The following is a 10,276-nucleotide window of genomic DNA, read 5'->3' on the forward strand; positions in this document are numbered from 1 at the left end:
TACGCGCTAGATGTTTTGCGGTTGTAGACTAGCGACCTGACCGGCTTCACCTCCGTGCCAAAGAATATACATCTGCTATTTTGTCCCTAATAGCACGTATTGTCACACACAAAAATGTTGGCGGCTTGGGACATCGCATTACGCATCGCATCTTAATTTTAGACAAAGAGATGCAGGCGGAAGCGAACAGTGCAGCTAACCTTTAAATCCCCAAAAAGATTGATACCTTCGGTGAAAATTCACGTCTGTTAGTAAAATGTATAACAGTAGCGCCTGACAGCCCTTCACATTCCTATACCTAATACTATTTTCTACGTAGCGTTTAGTACAAAATTCTGAACCGCTATAAAGTTTGAATAACATTGTACAACTTGCATCAAAATTAACTATGATCATTTTATTTGTTTCGGAAACAATGTGTCATCAAATTACTTTACCGCAGTATCGCGTACGTCGAATGTAAAATATTGTAATAAGGTTTTTTAAACATTACTTATATTTCGTAAAACATTAGCTTTCGTTATTAGAAACAATTATTGTTCGGCACGCGTTTACTTGTAAACTGTTAATGCCTTGGATTTGATAGTTCAAGTGTTGCTATTGAATAGAAATGACGAATTAATTTAAAAAAAGATGAAATCAATTGTTACATTAATTGTTATTTTCTTCTGTAAGTTAATAAATTAAAGTTACTAAAATACTTGTATTGTTTTAAACTCTTTAATTTATTTATTTTTTCAGGCTCCTTTGTTATTTACTGCGTGAGACTAAAAATCAAAAAGGTTCCAATAATGCCTTGGATGGGAGCTCTGATTTACAAACCAGGTAATTTTTATGTTTACTATCTGTAGCCCGCGACTCCGTTCGTGTAGCATTAAAATATAGATAGTAGCCGATTCTTAAACCTACTGAATATGTATTTAAAATTTTTATAAAAATCAGTCAAGCCGTTTAAGAGGACTATTGTAACTAATATCGTGACACGAGAATTTCATATATAAGATATTTTTTAACATTACTGCATACATGAGTTACCTTTCAGAAAATTCCCGTCATAATCGTTTTAGACGTTTCAAAAATTACCCGAAACAAACACAGATTTGCGCACAGATAGAGAAAATGTATGATTTATACAGAACTGCGGGGTTAGACAAAGTACATTCGCTCCAAATCGATTCCATAACGAGCTTCATGAATTTATAGAACTGACAATAACTTGCGATATGTCACGTGATTGTCGTGCGTCAGTTTTTTTAGATTCGTTATGGAATCACTTCGGAGCGAATACCCTTTGTCTTTTTCTAAAAACAAATTAAATAAATTTAATCAACTTTTTGTATATTTTTAGATAATCATTCAATAGAAGAAGTAACGAATATCGTATTAATAGAATATCGCATAGCGATTGGAAACGCAAAGGAAATAGGTTCTGTTGATTGGGAATCATTGGAGTAAGTAACAATTTCAGTCTCAGAGTCTTTTAATTTAGATAAATAGACTTTTAGGACAAATAGGGAGCGTCGGTGGCTCATTGGTCGAGCACTTGACTTGCAATCTGGGTTCGAATCCCGCCATGTACCAATGTGTTTTTCGATTTTCCGATTTACATATGTATATTTATCCGACGTTCTTACGGTGAAGGAAAACATCGTGATGCAACCTGCATATATCTGAGAAGTAATTTAAGATATGTGTGAAGTCAACCAACCCGCACTTGGCCAGGGTGGTTGACTATGGCCTAATCATCCTTAACTTAGGGTAGGCTCCGAGCCCCTCAGTGGGGACGTATAGTGAGCTGAAGATGATGAAATAGACTTTTAGTATAGTAGTGAACGATACGCTATTTAAAAACTAAATTCTTTGGTTGTCGTGTCAGCACAGAATAGATTTAATTTTTAACAGTCATATCACAATCATTTGTCTGTATATTTCAGAACGAATTCTCGCGCCATGTTCTATGATGGTGGTAACCCGTGGTTTTGCGGTCTCATTGGTCGCATTCTACACCCGGAGTACGACCAGGGCTATGTTAACACATTGGTCATACTATTCTTTGAGAATATCGAGAAACCCTCCCTTTGTAAGTTGTATTTGAATGTTTATGTATTTTGGTAATGAACAAACTACAGGGGACAGCATTAGATCCAGCAATGGATGGGCAGATTGATGATGAACTAGGAATTGACTAATCTGTTCTGATATGGCAGAATATTGGTTATGAATAGCCCGGATCTCTTAACTAAGAGTATTAAGTAAGAGTAGTATATAAGAAAAAAACACTTTTAGTTCTTCATCGAAGCACTTATTTTTTATGTATTTTGTTCAGGGAGACCAATCAGGTTGATAAATGACTACAAAGAAGTAAGCAGATGGATCAAGATCTATAATGTTGGATACAAGGACAGTAAGAGTAAGTTATACGTTTAAAAAAAAACTATCGCAAATCGCTTCAACTGTGTAAAAAGCCTAATTGAGTTAGAGTAAGCGAGACTCCCAAACTTTTTCTTATGAAACTCTTGCAAAATTTTGCGGTGTCTTCTGTTGATCCTACGATATCCATCATTCGGAATCAATACTCTAATTGTAATGTTTCGTACAGAACGTATGCGGCTAGAGCAAGACATATATCCTGTTGATTTCGTCAGTCGGACGATGTGTGAAGAATTCTACTTCAGTGAAGAGGTATGCATATTTTATTTACTCCCAGAAAACGATTCTTGTAATCTAGCCTTTGACACATGATTCCTTTTTCTTACCCTTTGATTCAGGATGATAATTCAGGCGTTTGTCTTTGTGGTTATTATGTTATTTAATCATTGTGACATCATATAGCCGACACTATTGGACCGATATTGAGTGATGTTACATTAGATTTTTATTCTTCTCCTAAATGTCAAACTTGTGCATGACTTTCCAATACAGTTGGCCAGTTTATTGGTTTTTAAATTTTCAGATAAACTTCGAATATCTATGGCCACCGCACACAATGTGTTACAAAGCGATGCACACTAGTGACACTTGTGTGATGAGCAGCGGAATGGCACTGGCCAGTAATTCCAGTGACGGTTGGATACTGGTAATTTTTTTTTCTTATAGTTTAAGGCAGCAAACGAGCAAACGGTCATGAATTTCAATACAAAGCGCAGGGACCGCTGCACATAGACACCTGAAGTAACTTGAAAAGATTGAAGTTAAGTTGTCTACTTGGGACTTTGCAAATAGATACTTCACTTTCCTACTTATCTCTTCCGCTTTTAAGTCCACCTTTCCTTTCCATCCTTACTTAATAAAACAAAAATGGGTAGAGGAAGAGGACTACACCCTATGCCTATCTTCTGTGTGATCGTAGAATTCCAACGAACAATTGGATAGTTCATACAGCATTAATATTTTTGATTCCATCATTATTTAATGATTTTTAAATTTCAAATTTCACAGCTCGGCTTGAGCACAACTGGACCAGGATGTGCATTGCCTGGTAGATACATAGAAATCTTACCGTACGTAAAATGGATAAAAGATCACATTGAAGTAAGGAAGACGACTCGCAGAGCGCAGTATTACCATGAAGCTATACACAATGTATTGGGTTATAATTCATTCATCGACATGTTCTTCTCAAAACTTACAGATAAATCTTTAACTATGGAAGCAAGTGAGTTTTATAATCTTACAATTATCATAAACTAGCTGTCACTAGTCCTAAATAAGTAGCCTATGTGTTCTACCAGACTATTTCTACATCTATGCCAAATTTCAGTTCCAGAGATACCTTCAAACCAACATCCATCTATCTAAACATTCGCATTTATAATATTAGTAAGATATAAAAAAGTATTTAGTATTAATATACATGGATGTTTGCTATCGCATAACTCTCTTTTGTATAGTTAGGGTAGGGCGAGATTTAGATCCATCGCCCAGGGCTCCGGGCGATGCACATTGCGCAACTAAGATAGCCTATCTTTAGAAAATTCCCCGCAGAACAAAAAATTGGCACCGCAAAGATCTCGGCCAGGGCTAAAACCGGCTCTGTATCTATTTAGGTATTATATTTATTATGTCATTTTTTTCAGAATATGCAAACTATACGCAGATAGTAAAGGGCTGCTATTACGACGAGGACACTAAAACTTTGATGTATTTAGAGGAGGACATCTTTATGACACAGAGCCCAGTAGCCGTCGGAGTTTATGCGGTAAAGTAACTAATGTGTTATTCAATATTTATATTTAAAAGTAATAAACGTTGTACTGCAATCCTGATGTTAAATATTGATTTGGTCAAAAGAGAAAACAAGAAATTTGTAATGTCCTTTCTATTACTTCATGTCTCTTCAGGCTTTCTCGTTTCTACTAAATATCGTTCCTTCTGTAGTAAGCGGGCTCTACCACTGTTGAACTTCTTACTATGTATCTTACTAATGTTATGAATCCGAATGTATAGACGGATGGATGGATGTTTGTTTGAAGGTATTTCCAGAACGGCTCAACGGATTTTGATTAAATTTGGCACAAATGTAGAACATAGCCTGGAAGAACACATAGTCTACTAATTATTATTTTTAATCCCCGCGGACGGAGCCGAATGCGACAGCTAATATGCCCTTAAAAAATACCGATATTAACCTAACCTATTGTAACATTAGTGTTACTTTATTCTTTGTCATATAATTTATTAAAGTTTTTCTTCCAGCTACTGTTTTTCGACATGAGTTTTGAATCTGCAACATGCGTGAAATTGTACACAATGTGTGTCGCAAGGACTGACGCGAAACTATTCTTTTACACTCGGACCCATCATGGAGAGTTACCACAGTTTGTGAAGACCGTACCATCCAGACCTCTTGATATTGACAGAAATGAAACATACAAGATGATAAGAGACCCTGTCTTCATCAGAAACATAGAAACACACCATTTAGAATTTAAATTTACATTCAACAAAGTTGCGATGGTTAATATTACTTTCTTTGGTAAATTTAACGGCTCCGATTGGTAATTTTATTGTACAGACAGCAGATTTATATAAGTTATTCAAACTGTCGTGAGACATATAATTAATTAATATATAAACGACTAAAGCCCGGTGGCGGCACCGACTAGTTTCGAACCCATCAGGGACCCTTCAAGAGGGTGTGTGGGATTGGTATTATTTCGTGGATTCAGCCCGTCTGTGTGCGCCTGCATTCTTAGGGCGCGCCTCGAGGGTATGGGGGGTATCTAACTAGTCGGTGCCGACAACGGGAATGAGTGTGTTATTTAGCCGTTTACAATTAGTTTAAGAGTTATATAAGAAAAATGTTTTTAAGTTAGCACTACTAAATTAGAAGTTTTTTTTTAATATGAAAGACACCAAGACTATAAACAATGATGTATAATTTATGTTGTTATTCAGTAGTATATTTAGCATCTTAATTACGTTTCGTACTCAGACTAGAGTTCAAATGAAAAGAAAAAGATTACTGTTTCATATATTATACATTTCATAAACATTTCTTTGTATTCTTGCTATTGACACCGTATTAAACACTAGTCGAGATTTTTATCAATTTAAATATGATGTATTTTAAATTATGCACATACTAATTGTTGCCCGCGACTCCGGCCGCTCAGAATTAAAAAAATAATAGGTAGCCCATCTATTCTTCCAGACTATGTTTTACATGTATGCTTAATTTTATCGAGATTCCGCTCTGTAGATAACTTCAAACAATCAATCAATCCATCTAAACATTTGCATTTATATTATTGGTAAGATATCTTTTCGATAAATATAATATTAAAAAAAGGCTTTCCGTTTAATTTACCTTGTTATATTTTGCGAACATGCAGTGTTAATTTATTTCTATAGTATTTTAAAATGGAATTAAATGCATCGTCCTTAACGAGAAAACCTTAGTCTGTCTTACGATCGCCTCGAGGGAAAGAATACCTGGCCTATTAAGTTACTAGAACTCTACATCTTGTTCAATAATGCGACTGCAATAAAAGTACATACGATACAAACTCTAGTCTTTATATATTTATCATCATAAGAATTACATATTAATTATGAAAACCATTTAATTTCTAGCTCAAATAATTAAAAAAAAAAACTTAATTTACTGTATAAAGAAACATGTATGGGCAATTTATGCCAAAGTTTAGATGGATGGATGTTTGTTAGAAGATATCTCCAGAACGGCCTTACGGATATAGGTTAAATTTGGCATAGATATAGAACATAATCTGGAAGAACACATATGCTACTAATTATTTTTTATGTACGGAATCGGGGGCAGTAGCTAGTAGTGTTGGAGTATTGGGAGACTATAGAAATAAAACATCTTATGAATTAACTTTATTAATCTACCCTCTGTACAACTCAAATGTATAAGCTATAAGGTGACATTTTTTTTGTTAAACCAAAGTAGTAAAGTGAACTTTGTCCTTTATCTAAATTAAGTATCTCCAATAAGAAGGTTCAATGTAACGTACCAATAAATTGGTTTACATTTTAAAATGTTTAAAACTCTTACTTTGTCCTTTACAGTACGGATAGCAAATACGGTGATCTAATTTACAAGTTAGACCATCTGATAGGGTGTCGATACGAGCTAGCCTTTAAGTAACTCAAGTCGTTTTTACTGACTGCACTAAGCTTGTGTTCACAATAACTGGAAAACGAATTTCACTTCTTGACAAATGATGTGATAGAAATATGCACACGTTTCGATGGATCGATGGATGTATGTTTGAAGGTATCTCCAAAACGACTCAACGCGTACAGGTAGAATTATGCCTAGATCTAGAATATAGTCTGTAAGAACACATAGGCTTCTAATTAAGTTGACTCGCGGCCGACAACTAGTTAAGGGTGATCATTTTGACATTAGTGTACTCTGGTTAATTACATTTAAAGAAATTAACCACGAAAAAAAAACAATACTTTTTGATAGAAGTGTTGTACTAGTTACGGAGAAGGAAAACTATGAGTGTGGTGGGATACACTGGTGGAGGTAGGCCTAGGAAGAGATGGATGTATTCCGTAAAGGTGACGACTGAAAGGTTCATAGATTGATAAGAAGGACGGTAACCTGGTACGCCAATTCTACGTAAGTGGGACAAGGACAACATGATAAGGGCAGTAAATTAAATTGAATCACAATAATATTGTTGAGACTCATCTTAACATTAAACTCTACAGTGTAAACATGCCCTTACATGCGCAGACGCAGACCTAAGAGGAGTGCACTTTAAATTGATCACGATCTTGTATTACAATGAACCTCGCGCTTTGTATCTTTTACTAAATACTGGAAATTTTAAAGACAATATTTTTTTGTTATAAGAAATGGCAAAGCTAGTCGAAATTGTTTTACTCTTTTGTTAATGAGTGATCATATTGCAAGTCAAGTGCTTGACCCCTGAGCCACCGACGCTCTTGTTGATGAATCTTGTCCATTAAATATTTTGTAAAAAATCACTGTTACCCGTCGCGTTTCGGATCATGCCAGATTTGGTGTAAGGCCACACAAGATGTCTTCGCTTAAATATTAATGAGAGTATAATTCATGTCTTTACTTAATTTTTAAATATTCTTGTTCCTTTAATCTGTTCCTACATTTACACTGAGTAATTTATTATTAATATATATAATTATTTAACATTAATATATTTTGATAGAGTAGTCATTGTAAGCGTCACATCTCACCGATAAAACTAAGGAGAAAAATAGAATATTATATTTAATTGAATTCATTTTGTTAATTATATTTTATAAATAAAAAATACTTCGGGACAATTGCTTAAAAAATGCGTTACGCAAAATGGCGGACGCGCGCCATCTTGTTCTTACTGTCAAATTAATCACAGCGCATCTAGCGGCCAGTAACGCATAAGGGAATTGTGTACAGATAATCTAAATTACCGGCACAATAACAAATGTGGCCGTGGGTGGAGTCATCGGTGCAAGAACGTAATGCCGCATAATGGTGCTTTATGTGGGAAACTGGCTTGTTGGCGCGAGATAACGAGCCATAGGATGCTTGAATTGCATTGTTTGAGAGACATCTTTTTTCTACAACTAGTAGATTTACTAGTTTTAATAAATACGTTCTATAACTTCCAAAAGACTCCTATCATATGAAACAAAACAATCATGATGGCACCGACTGCTATACGGTTTCATTCCATGACGTTTTCAACTTTCTTCGATTAACATTAATCATCATCATCAGCCTCTGTCTACCCGATGCTGGATATAGACCTTCCCCAATGCCTTCCACAGTTTGCGATCCAATGGCTTCGGTAACTTGTCAGCCAACCACAGTTTAAATTAATGCAGAATACATACATGGTGACTCTTTTTGTTTTGTACTTTAGTGAAGAATGTCTTCACTGCTTACAACTCAAAGTAATCTGGATAACATTGGCTATCGAGACTGTTTAAAGCTTTAGTCGATATTTTCAACTGTTCACGATAAACATCAAAGGCCTTGGCCTGAGGGAAGTTATCAGCGGACGTCAAGATCACAAACTAAATTGCATATTGTTAGCTTAGACTGGCTACCTGAGGCTTTTTCTACATTAAGGTTGCGTATCTACTACTTTGATTGTATATTTTAACGTAAACAATTATTTTCTTTTAGATATTAAAATACCAAATAATTTAAGGCATAGGCAAATTGTGAAATAACTAATTTGTAAGTTAAGTTATTTTTGACTTATACAGTATTTTTGAGCCACACGATCGTCAAACATTAGCAAGATATTATCTATCGTGTGGTACATGCGTTTCTTTTACTTAAAATATGAGTATTATTCCTGAAAAGCGATGCAATTGGATTATGATTTATTTTTAAGTAAAGACTTCCAGGGTAAAAATTTGTCACTGTATCATTTTTTAATCCAAAATAAAAATACTAAATATTTTTCTATAATATAATTACAATTATTCTAGTGTATAGTCACCCTTAGAGTAAGATTTAGTGACCAGATATAATAGATTATGGATAATGTTCGATGAGTCCCGCGCTTCAAAGGATAATCGCAAAATGCTTGTTATTTGAAGGAAATTCCAAGCCATTATATCTTATCCATATTGCTGTAAAAAGGCATATATGTTCGTTGATCTTGAAAAGGCCCCGTACCGATCAAAGAAAGACGAGTGTCAGGGAAATACGTACGCACAACAAACCAACACTCATGTCAGGTTCGAAGCTGGCATAACGGATAAGGTCAGAGCGGCTTTGGGTCCGCACAAGGGATCGGCTTTAAGTGCTTTTAAATATAGTAAAGGAAAAGATGGGGTTTGCGTGAAAGACGACACGATTATGAATAAAGTGGCAAGGAAAACGTAGTCTGCCTTTTTACCGCGTATCTCTACAACAGCTGAACGTATCTGTATGAAATAGTGAACAGAGATAGAGAACAATCTAGAATAACTAAATTAAATTCCACGTCGGTGTATTCTCGGACGACATCCAATAAATTATAAGTTTAATTATCTAGCTTACGTAGTTTCCCCTACCAATTTCCATTTAGTCATTACAAACCCGCTTCGAGTCTCTAATCCTATCGTCAACAGGCGTACTGTCGTAAAGAATTCGGATGTATTTCACGCCTGTCTCCTGACAATGGATAATAGTAAGTTTATAATCCGACGTATCCTTCTTAAAGGGAATTAACAGGACAATTCTATTTGATGGTGTGGACACTTCTTAAAGGTGTAATTATTTCATCTATTTATTTGTCTTTTATATGTTTTAATCAGTATTTCCATATATTATAAAAACATAATCTATATTGCCACATATTGTACATTTAACAATAAGTTTATCTTATATCTTTAAATGAGCAATTCTTGTATATATATAATTGGAATCTCGGAATCGGCTCCAAAGATTTTCATAAAATTTAGAACACAGGGGGTTTCGGGGGCGATAACTCGAATTAACTAGGAATAATTTTTAGAAAATGTCATTTTATTCGTGTTTTATCGATAATCAACTTAAACATAAACTTAACTTTTTCTATCGGTAAGATCGAAAAATTTTATTCATATTTCATCATTTTATTAGTAATTCGTACTTAACTAGATTTAGATCTGAAAATAATCGTATGATCCATCTTACTAATATTATAAATGCGAAAGTTTAGATGGATGGATAGATGTTTGTTTGAATGTGTCACCAAATTTTGCACAGAACAACGTTGTCCGAACGAACGCATAGCTTACTCATTAAGTTTTTTTCTAACACCGTGTGAACGGAGTCCCTGGCGATAGCTAGTAG

General features: G+C 34.8%; 1 protein-coding gene across 1 annotated transcript; it reads left to right on the plus strand.

Moving 5' to 3' along the window:
- Window positions 1-1,355: 1,355 nt before the first annotated feature.
- Window positions 1,356-5,344, plus strand: LOC106115459 (uncharacterized). Its single transcript, XM_013308849.1, has 8 exons — window positions 1,356-1,451; window positions 1,935-2,080; window positions 2,327-2,410; window positions 2,600-2,682; window positions 2,954-3,076; window positions 3,439-3,655; window positions 4,077-4,198; window positions 4,696-5,344. Exons 2-8 carry the CDS (start codon window positions 1,951-1,953, stop codon window positions 4,999-5,001), a joined length of 1,065 nt encoding a protein of 354 aa, XP_013164303.1. The 5' UTR covers window positions 1,356-1,451; window positions 1,935-1,950; the 3' UTR covers window positions 5,002-5,344.
- Window positions 5,345-10,276: the final 4,932 nt, after the last annotated feature.

This window comes from Papilio xuthus, unplaced genomic scaffold, assembly GCF_000836235.2.
Source record: "Papilio xuthus unplaced genomic scaffold, Pxut_1.1 DF829660.1, whole genome shotgun sequence".
NCBI lineage: Eukaryota > Metazoa > Arthropoda > Insecta > Lepidoptera > Papilionidae > Papilio > Papilio xuthus.